Below are 20,193 nucleotides of genomic sequence, written 5' to 3'. Positions count from 1 at the left end.
TTTAAACAAATTCACACTTTGAAAACCAACATAAACATGAAGATTCGTATAGCTTCACTTGGTTATTCTTGTGCATTTTCTAATTCAGAGTCTGAAACACTTGTGAAATGTGGACTTAGGATTATAAAGGAACTATAATATGTACAACAGACATAGACAAAACAAATTTTGTTGAGGAAAAAAAAATAAAGATAGTGGTAGTAAGGAAACAAAGGTTGAGAATGAGTTAAGTTCATTCCAAAGAAAGTAGCAACCAGTTACAGTACAGGCAGGCAGAAGTCCCAAAGAAGAAAAGTAAATCAATTTAATAAGGAGAGCTTTGCAATGCTGGGTTGGAATTTAGGGTGAATAGAAGTTGAGAGTAAAAGTGGAACATAAGCTCATAAAGAATACAGCTAATAAAACCAATTATCTTGCATCATTTAAAATATAGGTGTTGTCATCTTTAAGGTAATTGATAGAACAAATGCCGAGAAGTTGCTGTTATTTCCCGTATTTCATGTTAGCTTATAATACATACCTCTAGCATACAGTCTCATGCTTTCCATATAAGTTGCAAGGTTTTCTGCTACCAAAGTAACTAGGGCATGATTGTGCTGAAGTTGATTGATTAAGTCATGGCGATAAAATACATGGGGACTTCGCTGAGTTTGACTGAAACGAGAAGAACTTAACAATATAATTAGGCAATTAAACTCTGTTGTAATCAAAAGAGCTTATACAATCTAAATTCTTAGCTACTAATTTAAAACCTTAAAATGGTTTCTCCGTCATTACAGAATTACACTCTCTTGGCCATTTACTTCAATAACAAGATCAAGCAATTTAAAATAAAATATTGTTTCAAAAAGACATTTATTCTGTTATTCTCATTTACGTGGACAGTATGTTAATATTCTCTCGTCTCACACCATGGGAGTCTACTTCAATGACCAATTTCCACTCCTGTCCTATAGCCGTACCAAAGCACTTGTGTCAGTTTACAGGATTATTTCCAAAATTGTAGAACAGGAACATAACCCTTGCAAGATTAGCACCACAAGATTATGCTATGGTTGGAGTGAAAAATTTGAACAAAGAAAATGCGTTCAGAAAAAATCTGATTTATTAGCCATTCAAGGTACATTCTGGGTCACTTGGTTTGTATCCATGTTTGCCCACAGGTTATCATCAACAAGACATGTAATTCCTTTCCAACCTGTTCTGACACCTTCACTGAAACCAATAAACTCTTAGAGCCATTACTATTCTAGTGGAGATGAAGCCACTGTACCCTGGGAGAGTATGTAAAATATTCTGCAACAAATTTAATTCGATTGAGAAAGGCAAAAAGGCATTACGTACAGTGGCTCCCAAATCAAAATATCTCCCTGAAAAAAATGTTAGTTACTAAGACATAAATCTGGAATTTCTCCAAGGCTTATCCTTATAGCTTTTTAAATTTCATAATTTTTTAAGCCTCCAGAAAAAAATGAGACAAAGTTCAAACATTAAAACCAAAACATATATGGCCTATTCTGTCCTAGGCATAATCATAATAATCTAGAGCTAAAAAGGACCTTGGCAATCATCTAACATTACACATAAGAAAAACACATTTCTTTTGATTAGTAAATCTTTACAAGATAGTATGATTGGTTAGACGTAAGGGCCATACCCAGGAATCCTGACCTCACTGTAAATATTCTTTGTACTACACCTGGCTTTCATTCTCTGCACATTATTTTTAACTTTTCACATCATGTATTCTAATTTTTATAAACAGAAAATGCTAGAAAATATGATTCCAGTAAGAACTCAGCATGTAAGATAATATAAAGACCACTATTTAAATCGAAATTTCGCTAAAATCAATAAAAAAAATACTTTAAACCAGATCTTGCTGTCTTTCATGAGTAATACAGGATACTGCAGATTCTGATGCGTATCATTTAATTGTGGCTTACGTTCTCAATAAAGTCAAGGATGTGGATATGATAAATGAATTTTTGGTTCCAAATTGAAACTTCTCTCAGCCTCCTATCACCCCCTCTCCACTCTAATTTTCTTTTGAAAAGTTTGCTTTTACCAAGTGACAATGTAATTTTCAATAAAATACAAAAATAAAAATACTGAAATTTTCTGTTAAAAGCCTTACCTCAAGTTTTGAGGGGCTTCACCAAACAAACTACAAATTTCTCTAATTTGTTTCAGTGCAGGAATTACCCATTTGTCATTCGTACGAAGTTCTTCTATAAAGCGATCTATCCACTGGATCTTCTGTGTGTCACGGTCCTTAAACAAACAATTTCAATGTTTTAGGTAGGTCATACTCAGAAAAACTCCAGCTTCAATTATAAAACAGGGTTTAAGATTATCCTCAGAAACACGTAATAATTGCAGTAAAGGGTTTAATAAACAAAAGCAGCGTTAAGTCCATTTTTATTTCATGTTTACTACCAAAACTACAAAAAGTGAAATGCTTTATAGGATTCTACCATAAAACAAAATTCAGCAATAACACATAACCCTGACTGTTATTCTATATAGATTTGTTTTAGCAACAATGAAGGAAGAACACTGAAAATTTATATTTTACCCAAAAAATGGTATGGCAACTAAGTTAAAAAATTTTTCACCAAAAATCAAACTAAGGACATAACACATATACAAAAAGATAAAGGGAGAACAGTTGCGAAAGTATTATAAACTCAACTAATTATTTCAATGATATTTTACTTCCCATACCTTATTTACTTTATTCCTTCCCCTAAATCAATAGTAATCAGAAATGCAGTTTTCTGTACCTAACAATTTTAAGTTTGATTACTTATTTGAGCACATTGAGTCTCTATTTAATTGAAATAATTTATATCGAAAGTTATCAGTATTGGGGCGCCTGGTGGCTCAGTCGGTTAAGCGTCCGACTTCAGCTCAGGTCACAATCTCACGGTCCGTGAGTTCCAGCCCCGCGTCGGGCTCTGGGCTGATGGCTCAGAGCCTGGAGCCTGCTTCCCCTTCTGTGTCTCCCTCTCTCTCTGCCCCGCCCCCGTTCATGCTCTATCTCTGTCTCAAGAATAAATAAACGTTTAAAAAAAAAAAAAAAGAAAAAGAAAGTTATCAGTATCAAAGATACTGAATAAATATTTAATGAACTGTCACAAGCAAGTATAGTAAAAACCTGAATAGCATCTGAATCACATATACCTACTTGAACTTAATTTCTTGGCTCTCATCTAAATTTCAGTTCACTGGTATAGCAAATAGTTTTCACAAATTGAAAATTATTCAGCAATTTCCATTTTACTGCAAGTTAACAGTTTACATGCCACAAGTCAGAATGCAGGGAAGCTGTTGTGTGATTTTCTCACAGGCAAGACTCGAAGTGTTTTACTATTGAGGAAACTCTATTAATTGTTCTTAATTTCCCCATGAGCAAAGAAAACCCAAATTCTCTTACCTCTAAAGTCCCTCATCACCTTCAGTATTTTACGATCTATTTGAAACTTACACTTCAGCACCATGCATTTGACAATTCTACCACTATATAATCTGTTTTTTATACTGTCTTTCTCCCAAGGAGATTAAATGCTTTTCAGATGAGAAACAAAATTCTGATCTAGAGACCTGAGAAGAGGAAGGTGGACTTAGATGAAGAAAATGAGTTAATTCTTGAAGATAATTTCAAAAATAACAATGTCAAGAAAATCAGGAACTATTCTGTTCCTAAGCCATCCTGATAAGGAAGAAGGGTCAGAAAAAGTGTGCTAAGGAAGCACACCTTACCTGTGAGCAACTATAATCTAATATTTTGATGTGGGCACTGAGAGCCAGGTCCATGATGTCTACAGGTACATCATCACTATGGGCCAGATTCCACAGAAGGTTCAACACCTTATGTGCCATCACACCATCTTTATCATCTTCTGCAAGGCGACGTATCAGCTCAAGTAGCTTTTCACGTTGCTTTTTACTTGCATTTGTCCAACTGGCCTAGAAAAAAATTTTATATGGCATGAAAACAACACATTTGCCCATCACTGATTAAATGACGTGTCATGGGATTAACTATGTTCATCAGAAAACGCAGCTGAGCACAGAATTATTCTAGTGATATACGAGAAATAAGATAGGGCAGACTTAAACATGAGGACAAGAAAAAGTCTCTATTTACAGTTAAATACCTAAGACCAGGGTTTTTCAACCTTGGAATTGACATTTGAGGCTGGAGAAATCTTTGTTGTGGGGCTGCTCTGTGCACAGAATGTTTAGCAGCATACTTGGGCCTCTACCCAGAAGATAGTAGACACTCTTCCTCTCAGCTGTGAGAACCAGAATTATCTCCATATACTGCTGAGTATCTCTGTAGAGTGGGGTGAGGGGCAGAACTGGCCTGTTGAAAACCACTGCCGTAGATTCAGTCTGTTATTTGTCACTTTAAAATTATATTAAAAGATGGCAAACATAACCTGACATACAAAGATGTTCATAATAAATTTGAAAAGCTGGTAAGAGAGCACTGTGCATTATACATATGAAAACAAACAGCTGTAGCAAAGTCTATTATTAACCAGTAAAAACAATTTCTAACTTATGCAGAAATGATACAGCACCATTTCCATTTAGAAGATCTAATGCTAATTTTAAATCTATACGATGGGGGGGGGGGGGAGGGGGAGGGAACCTCTGAAAATGGTATTTTTACAAATGCCCAGTTTATACAATAGGGATTGGGTGGGATGTGTATGATGGTGGCATCTAACGGGTAAAGGCCAGGGATGCAGCTAAAGAATGAGAAAAGCTCTATGCATAAAGTTGCCAATGAGTCTTTATAGGAAAATAAAGTGAAATCAACCTAAAGGCAAACAACAGAAGGATAGCTATGTAAATTATAGCAGATCCTTTCAATGGAATTATTACACATTTACAATGAGATAAATAAGGATGTCTTCGAAGACAACTTGAATGCATACTTCTAATTCTTCCTAGACACCTGGAAACTGCTAAGGATACAGGAAAAAACTGAAACATTAGATATTATAATTAACAACATCTTATAAAGAAAGATAACTAGGCATTACATGCCTCCTGAATAAAGAGCACATGACCACCTAGAATGTATGTACTCTAGCAAAAGGAAAAAAAACAAACAAAAAACCCCCAAGCCTCTATTTTATGCTATTGATATAAACACAACAATCAATCCAGTTTCTTCCAACAAATAGACTGCAAGGAAAGAAAAAGATAAAGGGGGAAAGCGTAGATTCAAAGAGACTTAGAAGATGTGCACAACCAAATACAAAGTAAGAATCCTGGTTCAAACAAACTTTAAAAATAAAGATTGAGGGGCGCCTGGATCGCTCAGTCAGTTGAGCATCTGACCCTTGATTTCAGCTCAAGGTCATGATCTCAAGGTTCGAGAAATCGAGCCCTGCATTGGGCTCTGTGCTGACAGCATGGAGCCTGCTTGGGATTCTCTCCCCACCTCTCTCTGTCACTCCCTAGCTCATGGTCGGTCACTCTCTCTCAAAATAAATAAATAAATAAACTAAAACTAAAATAAACCTAAAACTAAAACATTTAAAAACTAGACTAGGCAAATACACAAATACATAGGTACTTTCAGGCTAATTAACAAGTCTGAAATCATTTGGTTCCAGTCCACGAAGAACTGCAAACTGACCTGGACTTCATGTTTCCTTTGAATCATCTTTTGTAGAAAGTTACAAGAGCTCAGAAAACAGTGCTTGTTATCAAACAGTAAGTGCTTAGTAAATACCTGCTAAGCCAACGGGGGAAAAAGATCAAATGGAACCATGTTTACATTTAGCCTATTATTGTATTTAGACCATCCTCAAAAGAGGAGGGTCCAGGGGCTGTAGTAACAATTGACCTCTTTCCTTCTTCCATCATGGCCATCCTTGGTCATGCACTGTGGTATTTCAGAAGTCATCTCAAGTTTAAAAATGAATGGCAATTAACTTTAGAGTACCCATGATAATGGGCTCTATGATTTCCTCAGCTGCCTTTGAAAGATATCAAACTGAATTTTTCCATAAGGCAATGATTTACAACTTTAATGTTGCCTAAGATACAACTAACTGAGAACGCTGCTTAAAATACAGGCTCTCAGGCCCCATACCTAGCAATTCAGATTTAGTTGGCTGTGAGGTAGAAACCAGTAATTCACATTTTTTTCTTCTATTGTGACACATCAAGAAAGGTAGTACAAGTATATAGCATTACTACAATACATAATGTAAAAACCTATGTAACTATTACTCAGGTCAAAAATAACACATGGCAAGCAGCACTCCAGAGGCTTGCTGGGTCTATTTCTGAAGTTTATGTTAATGCAATCGCAAACAAGATGTATGACTTCTTGTGTGATTTTATTCCTTTCTTCAACTTTATTAGACCTATCCATATGGTTGAATTGCTCAAATTTGCTTTTTCTCATTGTGAGATCTTTCAGGATATGAACATTCCACAATTTATCCATTACAAATAATTCTGCTTGCTATTACAAATAATTCTGCTACAAATGTTAAACGTGTACCCTGGTGCACATATGCCTTTCTCTAGAAGACCTATCCAGATGTCAAACTGATGAGTCATGAGAATCTTACACTTTGAGAAATATCAATCTGGTGATTTTAACAACTTATGTACCACCAGCAATCAGAATTTATTTTATTTTATATTAATTAATTAGATAAGAGGGCACAAGTGAGCGAGGAGCAGGAAGGAAGGGAGAAAGAGAGAATCCCACAAGGGAGAGGGAGGGGGGAGAGGGGGAGAGGGAGAAAGAAGTGGGACTCACGCTCACAAACCAGGAGATCATGACCTGAGTCGAAGTCAGATGCTTAACCGACTGAGCCACCCAGGTGCCCCTATGATACTTTGGTCATCTAATGCCAGCTGTTAATACAACACCCCTTATTAACATGGCCATAAGGTCACATGTTGTTAAATCCACAAATTCACCAATCATATGGTTTTTACAAACCCAACACCAGCCAACTGTAGAGAAACCACTACCCAGCATGGCCTTAAAAGATACATGATGGTACCAATGCAGATAGCACTACAGGGGCAATTGGAATACCTTATGAGTTGTATTTGCACTTGTCTACGCATTTTACCACAGAATACCACGGTATTGGTAATCCGTGTTATTGACGCTTTATTTTTTATTACAACTAATCATCCTTCCCTGAAGTCCTACAGTGCACTTAAGCATTTTAATAGAAATTCAAACTGCTAGAGGAAAGGAATCCAAATTGACAACCTGAGTTTAAAAGATTCCTTATTTATGGGACGCCTGGGTGGCTCAGTCGGTTCGGTTCAGCATCTGACATCAGCTCAGGTCATGATGTCTTGATTCACAAGTTTGAGCCCAGTGTCGGGCTCTGTGCTGACAGGTCAGGATTCTGTGTCTCCCTCCATCTGCCCCTCCCCTGCTCATGCTGTCTTTCAAAAATAAACATGAAAAAAAAATTTTTTTAATTATTTATGAGGGCTATTAATATAAAAATGAACATTAAGTTCTTATTGGGGAAAAAAAACTACCAATTCCTTCACACCTGAAATTGTTTAATAATTTCTACTTCTGTATTTACTGGCTAAGAGCAACTCAAAGATCTAATGAATTAATTTTATTAAAAATGAAGTGGCACTACTATGCTATTACCTTAAAGCAATCAAAAAGATGATCAAGTTGTTCAGGAGAAAAATCCCATGCCAACTTTGCCAGTAGATCATGTACATTCTTCACAATGGCTTCATGCTTCCCCGCCTATTAAAAAACCAAAGAGCAAGCAGCATATTAGAATCTGGACAGCAGATAAGTTGTATGTACTGTCTGACAGCTATTATTGACAAACTATTCCCATCATCTTCACCTAAGTGTGTACCATGAGAAAACTCGTAACATTTTAAATGTTTTAGAATTGCCCTCTAAAACCGGACAACTTAATTCCTTGATATACAAGGCTAATGTATACTTTGGGAATTCATGTGAGCCTTTATTAAAGTTTATTGAATTTAACGTGCCAATTTTAACATTGCAAGTAGAACAACAAGGTACACCAATGATCTTGTTTCAAAACTGGAAACTTAAGCATTCAAAGGAAAACAAAGTTTTTTTGGTTTCTACAGACTCAAAAAACAAAGCTTTGTAATCTAAAACTCAACAATACTTCCTAAGTGATCCGAATAGAAACTTGCATTTAAGATAATCAAATCACCTAGTTTCTGGCTCTGAAACCAAAAAAGTGACTTATCCTTCAGAAAAGCTATAAATCCTTTAGATTATTATAGGTCTTTTTAAATAGTGATTTAACTCTCCTATTGAAGTTTTCTTTGCATTAAAAGTTTATGAAAAACCAATTACAGATGTCTTATATTCTTGCAAGAGACATTCCTTATATTAATTTACTGTTTGACTCTTATTTAAAACCACCTACAATATGTGATGTAATATCATATAAATAAAAGAAATAATGGAGTGCCTGGGTGGCTCAGTCTTGGTTAAGCATTTGACTCTTGATTTTGGCTCAGGTCATGATCTCACGGTTCATGAGTTCAGACCGCACACTGGGCTCCGTGCTGACAGTGTGGAGCCTGCTTGGGATTCCCGTCTCCTCTCTCTGTCCCTCCCCGCTAATGTTGTCTCCGTCTCTCTCAAAAATATGTATTAAAAAAAAGAAAAGGGGGAAAAAATACTTCAAAAATTTGTAGTAAATACTAAACAAAACCACGTACAAATTGCCAACCTTTGCCAAACATACAGTAAATGATGAATATATTTACAATATCGTTGACCAGTTAGATTCTTGACAGGCTTTCTATAAATGATGAACATTTAAACACACTACAAATCAAACAAAGTAAGCCTTCATATCTCATTTTAGAACGACTACTATTAGTTTTTAGTAGCTCTTTTTAGAATCCGAATAGCCACCATCTGAAATTCCTTACCTGTGCTGCCCAGATATTATCAAGATCTTGTAAAGTCAGAGCTTTTTCTTTGATGACAAAACGAAGAATCTTCTCTAGCTTTTCTACATACTGTGGTTGATGCAGACTGTCTCGCAATACTATAGATAAGATATTGTTCTGCTGTATCCATTCCTAAATATAATTCAAAAACTTGTTTGAAAGAAATTGAAACACAGAAGCTTTTAAAATGTATGAAATATTGTTCATACTTTTAAACAACAGTAGTAGGGACTAAAAAATACAAAATAAATATACTAGTGCAATAGGTTTATGTGTTTTACTCAAAACTATGAAAAACAGTAATTCCATGAAACTGAATTTTACACAGAAATGTTTCCACCAATCAGAAAAGAGTGAAATCATTAAAGAGATTCTACTTCAGCATTTATGCAGAGAAGTATTATTTTAGTGCAGCAAACACCAAGGTTTAGGTAATGAGAAGGGACCCATTTTAGGGTCTTTGGACTCCTTACATCAGTTTTGTTTGGGTGAAAATATGCCCTTTTATTTCTTGCTCTTATTTATTAACCAATTATGCTATTATTGCTTATCCATTAGCTCTTTAATCTTCTGAACAATCCTAATGAGGGAATATATTACCCTATTACAGAAGAGTAAACAGGCTCAGAAGTGTTAGAACTGGAATCTAAATCAAGGTTGCATGCTTCCCAAGTCTGTGTTTCTATAACACTATGCTATGTTGCTGACTGGCATTTATTTAATACCTATACCAATAGAAGAAAACTCCCTCAGTATACAAACAGGTACTAGCTCATACTGTGAAATTTCACAGTATTCAACCTAGTGAGAATAAGAAGTATTTAGCCCCAAAATGTGCTACAGAAATAGAGTTCTAGGTGGTAAAGGTCCATTTTTATTTCTAATCTGTTGCAGGTATGTCTGTGAAAGTAAATATGTGGCAACTTCAAATTGCTACAACAGTTTCTGAACACTTGATGCCATTTTCTGTACTCATCCAGGACTGGCAACAGTTCAAGAACCAGAACCAGACCTCAGACTACACTCTGAGGAGCATGGTGTTCAACCTGCCAACAAGGCAGACAGACAAATCACATACACAAAATCAGAGGTTTAACACCTGCCCCCAAACACAGAGCCAATGTTTACGAATCCTTCACATCTTTTATCACATTCTATTTATTGTCTCCCCTATTAAACTGAGGCCACCATGAGGGTAAGGACAGTTCTTTTACAGATTTACTGCACCAGACAGTATGCACTGAAGTTATTCAACCAATGTTTCCTAAATGGCATACTTACGCATTTTAAAACTACAAAATACTGAAGTATCTATGGTAAATAGTCTCTTAAACTTTCAATGCTAAAACAATATAAATAGAAGTGCTTAAATTCTTAACACGATAAAACATCAATTCGTGTATATCTTATAACAGTGATTATATTTCCAATATTAAAATCTGTAAGTGGAATTGGTCAAATGAACAACAGGCCACTTCATGCATCAGGTACCAGATACTACCCGCTCTAATCCCAACATCACCGTTATCTGTTCCATTTCAACCAAACCCCCCAGACAAGCTAATTAATTCCGAATACCTACATTCAGCAGTAAGTTTATCAAAGATGTGCTAAGCTACCTAGATCACTACCAAATAAATTGTGTTATTACAAAAAGTTCTGAGGATTAAGAGTCCTAAATCAATCTGAACACCTCCCAGTTCTAAGGTTTCTTTAAAATGTTATTGCTAATATTAAGTAAAGCTATTCTAATTTTTGTTTGGGGCAGATTCTTATCCATGGAAGAAGAATCAAAGGACTTACTGCCATTCGTTCAGCTGTGAGCCATTCTTCCTCCTCAGGGTTACCATGTCGATGAGTATAGTAGGATACACTAGATATCACCTTATTAACTTCATTCAGTGCGTTCATCTTTCCGTTGAAAGAAGAAATTTGCAGTAATCTAGAAGAGAATTTCAGTGTTAAATAAGATTCTAAACATCCATATAATCGTTTATTTCAAGAGGTAAACATCTTACCTAAGTATCATTTTTAACCTAAATATTTCTAAATTTTTTACAGTTTCTTCTTGTCCTGGGACTCTTGAAGCTAAATTCTTCAAAGATTTAATAATCATGGAAAGAGCGTCATTTTTGGCTTCATTTTTTGCTTCTTTTTTCAGTTCTTCATCAGTTAAGTTTTCTAAAAAATGTGGGACCATTTCTATTACTGGAAGAAAGTACTTTTTCACTGTATGAAGAGTGAGAAACTCATAGCATTGCCCAAATGGTCTGAAAGAACAAAAACAAACAAACACGCTTAATACTTTCTTACAATTAACTAGGACTGAACTCAGATTTATTTATACTTAAAAAATCAAGTTATCAGGTGAAGAGGAAACCATACTTGCAAGAAGAAAAGTTTTATCATGCAATTAAATAGGAATTCCTATAATACACTGAAGATTCATTTAAAAATGTAACTTACTTAATAAGGGCTGCAATTATTTGAACATTTAATGCTGATCCATTAATAAAACGATCATGCAAAATCTGGAACCCATTTAAAGTGCCGAATTTGTTGAGAAGATCCACCAGCCAACCCTGCAATACAGTTAATGAAAAAGGTTAATGTCCTGCTTTCAGGGAAGAAAAGGACCATCTGAAATAATTTCTTGATTGAAAAATACTAGAAACAGGAAACTCAATAAATTATGTAATATCATCTGTGAAATAAAACAAAATAGGACATATTATTCACAGTAATCCTCTCTGTGAGAAAGAAGCATGAATGGCAGTACAAGTGAAATCACTAGGTCACAGCTGTGTGTTCGTACCAATTATCGCTGAACAGGAATGAGAAGCCATGTTTCTATTTCAGAGACCTCATTATATGAGAATACCTTATTACCTGAAAAATTTTAAACTTAAGAGGATAAAAAAATTTTTTTAATAAGAAAAAGGTATTTGATGACATAAGACAATATTTGAATTCATTTTTTATTGTAGTTGTGAATAATTAAAAATTCCCTATAAATACAATAATCTTAAAGCCTGAGAGTGAACTATTAAATACAAACCCCTGGTATTGTATCTGTTGCTCCTAACTAGAACATGCTGGTTGATGCTTTTGCTGGCTCATGTGAATGCCCCAATTCTCACCTTAGAGATAACCAGGATGTAATAGTATGGATTGTCTTTCAACCTCTTCACTAGGGGATAGCAATACTCAAAAGTACAATGCAGCTGGGATAGCCAATGGTTTGTGGAGTTAAAAGCATGCCTAATATGTAAAACTTAAAGGTAATTTCTTTACTGACTCTTAAGCAAAAATAGTTTCTATAGCTACTTAAAAAACAAAAACATAAAAACCATGTCCAGGACAAAGGGAAAACAGAAATATAAGGTAATTGCTCTAAAGAGACAATATGGTACCTAAAGGTAGTTTTGACAGGATTGTAAGTCTAAATCAATTAAATTCTCTACAAAATTAACCACCATTTCTCTATGTAAGTTTTCATTATAGTATTTTCCTGCCTTGTTATTTGGTCTTAAAAAGCTAATTCCAGAACAATTAAAAATCTGAGCATTTTAATCCACCAGTCCCTTTCGGCATTCAGCAATTCTAGGAAAGTACATACTCATTATGTATTATAAATAAATACATATATATATATATATACACACACACACATATAATAGCATATGCATGCACACAGTAAAATAATCAGTCTAAAGCTAATCCTAGGTTTTCAGCTATACTGTATGTTTAAGCAATCAGGAACATTCTGTTATTAGTAATACTCAAGCAGGGCTAGGTTTCAAAGAAAGACATAAAAAGATCTTCAACCAGAAGCCATCTTAAATCAAGTTGTTTCCTGGGAGTCTGTAAAGATGATCATTGACGTACAGAGCAAAAATTAAAGAAAGAAATACAGATATATTTTGGAGACTGTCATTGTTTGGTCATTAATTTGATTTACCAAAACAAAAAAAGGCACCAAGTGGAAACAATATGAATCTTGGGAAATATAAAAAATCCCAGCTCTAAGTTTAACACATTTTGAGGATTTCCACTTTTAAATGAATAAACCAAGAATTTTATGTATAAATTCAAATTTTCCATTCTGGGTTTTCCTTTTTGTAAGGCTCACAATATTCAAGTTTCCCTAAATTCTAAAATTTAAAAACTATGTATTGTTATATAGTATTTATTAAAAGATGTACAGTTAGGGATGTAGTTTTTTTATTTTGCATACTGTCTATGCAAATATAGAAAATTTACATTTGAGAAATTTTACGATGATGTATATGTATGACATGTTCTAAGTTTTACTATTTTGCTTTCATTTATAATTTCTCTAATTTTACTTTTGTGACACATTACTAGACATAGGATATACTTGGTCTTGAAGTCAAAACATTAGAATGTCTACAGTGACCATGGCCTTGGTCAAAGAAGTCATCTCATCTATTCTACTCTTATTTATGAGGACAATTAAGGCCTGTTTCACATTAACCCAATTTATGACTATTCCCCAAAAGGCTGGCAGAAGTCAATGGGGACTAACTACGTGGAGAGGGCTAAAACAAACAAAACCATAATCCCAAACAATTTTGTCACTTAGAATTCAATAAAGCTGGGGGGTGGTTGGTTAGAATCCAAACTACAAAATAATGCAGAATCCCTTAATAGTAACCTGAAATTATGCTTCTTCACATTAACAGGTGGTTCAGATCTTTGACAGCTATGAGGCAGAGCAAAACCATTAATTATGAAAATAAACCAACACACTTTTGGTGATCGAGGGTCTGGAGAACGAGCGAAGAGTTCATCTTCAGGCAACTGAACACTTGAAGAAACGGATTCACACGGACGTGTACCATTGTAGATATGGAATTTGCAATGAGGATTTAAGGCCATGGAGAGAAGTTCTAGAAGTGGAAACCAGTCTTGGGATAACTTGGCCACACATAGCTCCACCAGGCGATGCGTATTGTTGATAATACACCTCTGTTATATAAGGGGGAAAGGTGATTTAGAAGATCAGATCATTGCAACTCCAAATAGAAAGATCCTCCCATCTTAATTATATTTTAATTACCATCTCTCCATTTTTCTATCGTGATCATTTAAACTGTTTAATATTGGGATCAAACAGATATATTTAAAAAATGAATTAACATTTACTATCCTTTATATAGTACCTACTTGAAAAAAAGCCATTTGTAATGGCTTACAAAATGAAGTAGGCAATGCCCAAGCCTATGACGTCCATAGACAAGATGCAAGTTACCTTTTTTTTTGTCTTTGCAATTTATACACTAGAGGCAGCAATTCTAACATCTACGCAATAAAGTACCCAAGATGGAGTAGATTTGCTATCTAAGCCTCAAGGCAAAAGTCTAATAGCACTTCCAAAGTTTCCATTTCTTTACTTACAAAGTTACATGTTGAATTAGAAGATTTTGTGATTTTTGTGCTATGGTTACATTTGAAAAATAGTTCACAGAGCACAAAAATATCTGCTTCACAGCTTATGATATTTCCACAGTATGAATATGGAACAGAAACTTGAAGTAATCATGGATGGCATTTCATCAATCGAAGATGCACTTTTTTACTTTTTTTTAAATCTCTGGAATGTGATTATATCTTATAATCAATGCATACTAGTTTCTTAGACTGACGGTATAGAGAAAGCTTGCATTTGCTTCTTCTGGTCACTTGGGCATACCATGAACCAGAGACCACTTTATCCATTTGAGGATTTTTTTTGTTTCACAGCCGTAATCTGAATTTAGACTGCAAAACTCTGAATGCTGGCCTGTGGTTTAAATTTTCAGGTGATTTTTACCTCCTCTAAGATGCCACGGTTGAGACATACAGGTTTTTTGCATCCCTTTCTGTGTGGTAACTTTATTTCTCTGCTTTGACCTTTATGTCCCAGATACTAGACTCCCTAATCTTAGCTGTTTTTCTTCCTTAGTGGTACATACAATGAGTACATGGTATATCTCAAAACTGATGAACGTGGTCATAAAGGCAGTTGAGAACCCAGGAGACAGATTATTAAACCAAAGGTCTCTAAATCTCACACTAAAATGATCATGCTTTCTTCTATAGAAATTATAACTTATAAGAAATATTTTTAAAGTTTCTCAGTTTTAGACCCTTGAATTTAATTCAATTAATGAATCAAATATATAACCAAATATGTATTTCACATACATAGGAGAAAACACTCAACATAGGCATCACTGTGGAAATCTGATTTTTTAAAGTCACATGCAAGACTCACATGAATTTCAAACTTCCAGCCACTCACTGCCTCATCTGTAAGGATTTTAGTGAATGATATTGTTAGCCCATCTCTGAAAAATCGTTGACATGCTTCACTTTTAACATCAAGGCCTAAGGGAAGAAAAATAAATGTGAACAAAGTATTTTTCTGATGGTCTCACAATGCCCGATTACATGATAAAAAGTAATAAATAAACTACTCACTGATAAGTAAGAAATTCAGACTAGTTTTGGAAAAAACATTATCGTAAGAGGTCAAAAAGACAAATACACTACAAGTATTATCAAAGTTCCTATGTGTCAAGAAGTTAACAGATTCAGAAACAAAACTAATCAATGAATTTCAAAATTATTTAACTGTATAAAATGACATGAAATCAAGTAATAGGTGAATTGAAAACATTTCAAATTAGGACACTAGACCTTAACCACACAAAGATTATCAGTGCCACTGAGAAGGAATCTAAATGCTTCAGAGCATTTTACTCCCTGAAAATAAAATTTAAAACTTAAAAAATGAGGTTTCACAACTATTTTTAAAATCTTATTTTGGTTGTAAACGATCCGTTAGACATCAGTATCTTCATACTATTCTACATAAGTGTTTGATTAAATAAGATGAATTGTTTTTGTCTCTCTTTCACTGTCCCAGCATTTATGCTTCTTTGTATTTTTGCTTAGTTTCATCTGATTTCAGAAAGGCAACAGAGCTGAATGCTCCGCCCTGCCAAACACAGAGAAAATCTTTAACTCTTGACAACACAATGAAAAGTGATTCAATCTGTATATAAAATGTTCTCTGATTTTGACTGCAGAAAAGAGAACATTTAAACTCAGTACTGTATTTAAAAATCTGAACCTTGCTTAAAATAAACCATGGTCCCATGGGGGAGGCAGGGGGTTCTACATCCAGTGAATCTCAAGGAATATTAAATGAGATACCATTATGTGTTCTTACCTATCACTGTACAGTCAGGACCTAGAACATGCCTATTACAAATGTCTTCAAAAATTTCCTCAATAAATGTGTAAATGAACAAAAGAAATTTGGGTAGTAGAAAATAATTATAATATGGAAATGTAATTAGATTATTTTTCAAGATTAAAAAGATGTGGAGAGACATTCTTTAAACGAAGGAAGGAAACTATTTTAAGATAAAAAAAAAATATTACCCTTGCCATGGAGACAAATAAGCATATTAATTTTTATAATGATCAACTTCAATTATGATAAATGCCTATTGATAGTTAGAACACATCCATGGCTACCCTATTTCAAAAACTAAAATGTCATTTATTTTAATATCCAATGCCTTAAAATTAAAAGAATGTTATAGTCCTTTGCTAAGAGAATTCAACTACACCTAGAGCAGACCAAAGCCACTAGAAAAAATGATCAATTCAGGCACTGAGGTTTCACTTCTAGACGACAAGGTAAAAACACCAGACCAGAAAGTTTCAAGCCTTTTTTCTTTTAGTGAAAAATCAAATCTTTTTAGTCTATTAAGAAAAATAATAAACACGTAAGCTGAACAGTTTTGTTTAAAAATGAATATACACCAATTTTATGCATAACTTCATCTAGTTAATGAATACCCCTGAAGGCTGACCAAAGGACCTGAACCCTTGTTCTAGGTATGTATCATAAGCCACAGCAAGAAAACTTAAGAGAGGGAAACAAGTGGGGATAAAGTGAAAGTGAATCTAGTAACATACATTATGAAAAGCATAAGAACATCTAAACTTACCTTTTTTACTAAGATCAATAGCAGCTTCTAAAAGCACTTCTAATTCCCCTTTCGGCAAAACTGGAACCACCCATCGAGGCCTAAGGATTTTAATAATATAAAAAGATGTTTATTGGCTGCACTCTAAAAGAGGCACTATAAATGAGTTACTAATTATAATTATTCACCTCACCACGAAAAAATTAAATATTAACTCTAAAAAACATTAAAATTTTAAAACAAGGCTGGCAGAGTATCTGCTTTGTGAAACTAAGCTCCATCTGTTGTCTCTACAATTTTTTAAAGAATTGTCAAACAAAAGATAGCAAGGAGGGGAGAGGAAGCTATTTTTTTAATTTTTTGAGAGACACCGCGAGAGCAGGGGAGGGCCAGATACAGAATCTGAAGCAGGGTCTAGGCTCTGAGCTTCAGCACAGAGCCCAACACGGGGCTCGAACTCACAAACCGAACTGTTCAGTCATGACCTCGGCCACCCATGTGCCCCAAAAGGAAATTATTTTAATAACAAAGAATATAAAACTACCATAACAACCAAGTATCAATTAAATGGATACTTATTGTTTGAGTTCATAGGAAAGAGCTCTTTCAGAATTATGATGAACCTCTTAGTTGACTTCAATTTCTTCACAAAGAAGAAAAATTTAGGTGGAAAATGAGGGTTTTCTGCCTCAATTCACATAATTCATCAATTTATCCTGAAGGATTTGGGTCTCCAGGCCTCTCTGCCTCCATAGGTACCCTCCTCCCTCCAACAAGGATGCAGCGCACACCCAGGTGGTGCTTTCTGTGGTCCCAGTGGCAGCCCAACCATCTGCGAGTCCATCCTTTTCCTACCCCTTCTCTTCCTCATCCTTCTCACTGCTCCAAAAACCCTTGATTTGGAAAAAAAAAAAAAAAAGTGCTCCATGACTAATATATGCAAACTTTTGTCTTCAAGTCTGCATAACAAGTACCCTTTAATAACAATCACCAAAGATCAAAACGCAACAATAAAACCTTTTGCTAGGTCTCTGCTACAGAGAAAGAATATCCAGGGACAAAACAAATAACTTTATACAATTTCAATGTATATATTGTATATATTGTATACTACCAGAATCACAGCTAATGTGTTCTTTCAAATATACTTATTAAATACAATGAGTTAAAAAATATATTAATAGAAAAGTTTTCAAGATAAATGAAGTGAGAAAAGCAAGACAAAATGATTTGGTAAGAAATCTCACATCTGTAGAAAAATCAATACAAATCATACTAAACACAAAGATAATCTGAAGAGTCTACTCCTTATTGTTAGTAATTAAGATTTTTTAAAATGCATATTTATTTTTGAGAGAAAGACAAAGAGTGAGAGTGGAGAAGGAGCAGAGAGGGAGAGGAAGACAGAGAATCTGAAGCCGGCTCCACTGTCAGCGCAAAGCCTGCCTGACGCGGAGCTCAAACCCACAAACTGTAAAATTATGACCTGGGCCAAAGTTGGATGCTCAACCGACTGAGGCACCCCTCAGGCACCCCTATTGTTAGTAATTTTTTCTTGAGACGTGTATACAGAAGAAGGAAATTATAGAGAACTTTGTCAACACTGTATTTCCACGGATAACAATGCACACTTCTATTACTTATGTAATCAAGATTTTGGGGGGAAAAAAGAGGGGGTTCTATTTCCCCTGCTATTATATATATTAAGTATTAACGGATTTTTAGAAAGTCAAAGAATAAAGAAAATTTAGTAACGCAAATGCTTTTAAGTCTTGTGTATTTTTCTTACTTTCCTTTTTAGGAGTTAAAGGGATGTGTCACACCTCCCTAGCACTCACTTGTTGACCCCACAGCCTGGTGAAGACCACAGCCATATGTGGTTCCCCCCAACACACTCTTCCCTCATCTTTTTTTTTTTTTAATGTTTATTTGGGGGGGGGGGGGAGGAACAGAGGGAGACACAGAATCCAAAGCAGGATCCAGGCTCTGAGCTGTCAGCACAGAGCCCAACGAGGCACCTGAACTCATAAACCGTGAGATCAACACCTCAGCTGAAGTCAGCTGCTTAACCTACTGAGCCACCTAGGTACCCCATTCCCTTATCTTCTTCAAATCTTTTTCTTCCTCTGCACACAAGCCTTAAACTTACATTCTCCTGGAGTCTTCCCCTCCAAGTACAAAAAATTATACTCTAAACTTGCCCCTGAAGTGAAGATCAAGAGAAACAAATAGCAGAGATGGTTAAATGCCTCAGGCTAGTAAAGGGTTCACAAGGGGCAGGCTCTGAGGAACTCATGTTCTTGTGACCTGGCTTACCTCAGGACCATGTAAAAATCATGAAAATCACCCAGCAATCAGGACAACCAACATACCAAAAAGAAAAAAAAAGTTCATAAACATTCAAAGAGGGAAATCATACATATGGTTCTACTTCAGAAACACACCAGCTTGGGTCATCATCAATTCTAAAAACTTTACTGACACTGTTACTCCCTTTCGTTTTTCAAATCCTTTAAGAACCATGGGTTACAAAGTACTTGGTAATCACCAAGATGTTAAGGCTATTAAGGAGGCGGCGTGGCTAACTGTGGTATTTCTGTCCACTCTTCCTCTTTTCTTATTTACTACTAATCACTGTGCTAAGAAACCATTGGTTATCCTGTGTATTACACACATTAAGAAAACAAAACAAATTAACTCACCTATTGATCATGTCATCCAACTTTGCCAGGTCAGTATGTGGAAATGCAGGTTCCTCATCTTCAAGCTGTGGTGGAGCATCACCTTGACCTTGTTCATCTGGGGGAGTTGCCGGGGAATTTTCATTGGAAGAATCAGGCGATGAAGTCTTAAAAATCAGATATTCCAGATTTAGGTTTCTATACCATATGTACATTTAATAATTCAAACACCAACACAGATTAGAGTAAAAGAGTAAAACTTTAAAGATAAAATCATAGTAAGTTTATGATGCTTCAGGAAGTCTCTGTGCTACTGTGCTGTAATTTCACCTAATCCCCAAGAGCCTAAGAAAGTATTAGATGGCTATTTTTTAAAATTTTTTTTTTCAATGTTTATTTATTTTTGGGACAGAGAGAGACAGAGCATGAACGGGGGAGGGGCAGAGAGAGAGGGAGACACAGAATCGGAAACAGGCTCCAGGCTCTGAGCCATCAGCCCAGAGCCTGACGCAGGGTTCGAA

The 20,193-nt window shown here is 35.2% G+C and overlaps 1 protein-coding gene across 2 annotated transcripts in view; it reads right to left on the bottom strand.

Moving 5' to 3' along the window:
• The window catches only part of USP9X (ubiquitin specific peptidase 9 X-linked), a 128,277-nt gene that overhangs the window by 73,698 nt on the left and 34,386 nt on the right, over positions 1-20,193 (bottom strand). Inside the window, exons 3-14 of one of the 2 annotated variants that reach the window (XM_040468837.1) lie at positions 19,694-19,839; positions 17,013-17,092; positions 15,263-15,375; positions 13,756-13,974; positions 11,449-11,564; positions 11,001-11,252; positions 10,786-10,924; positions 8,962-9,114; positions 7,673-7,777; positions 3,766-3,972; positions 2,138-2,274; positions 521-669 (exon numbers count right to left, since the gene is read on the bottom strand). In XM_040468837.1, coding sequence (XP_040324771.1) covers positions 521-669; positions 2,138-2,274; positions 3,766-3,972; positions 7,673-7,777; positions 8,962-9,114; positions 10,786-10,924; positions 11,001-11,252; positions 11,449-11,564; positions 13,756-13,974; positions 15,263-15,375; positions 17,013-17,092; positions 19,694-19,839 — 1,816 coding nt within the window. The remainder of the gene's footprint in view (positions 1-520; positions 670-2,137; positions 2,275-3,765; positions 3,973-7,672; positions 7,778-8,961; positions 9,115-10,785; positions 10,925-11,000; positions 11,253-11,448; positions 11,565-13,755; positions 13,975-15,262; positions 15,376-17,012; positions 17,093-19,693; positions 19,840-20,193) is intronic. The other variant, XM_040468838.1, reaches the window with a different exon arrangement.

The sequence above is a fragment of the Herpailurus yagouaroundi genome, unplaced genomic scaffold (genome assembly GCF_014898765.1).
Source record: "Herpailurus yagouaroundi ecotype Mexico unplaced genomic scaffold, PumYag 67793, whole genome shotgun sequence".
Taxonomy (NCBI): domain Eukaryota; kingdom Metazoa; phylum Chordata; class Mammalia; order Carnivora; family Felidae; genus Herpailurus; species Herpailurus yagouaroundi.
This window is presented reverse-complemented; position numbering and strand designations above follow the sequence as displayed.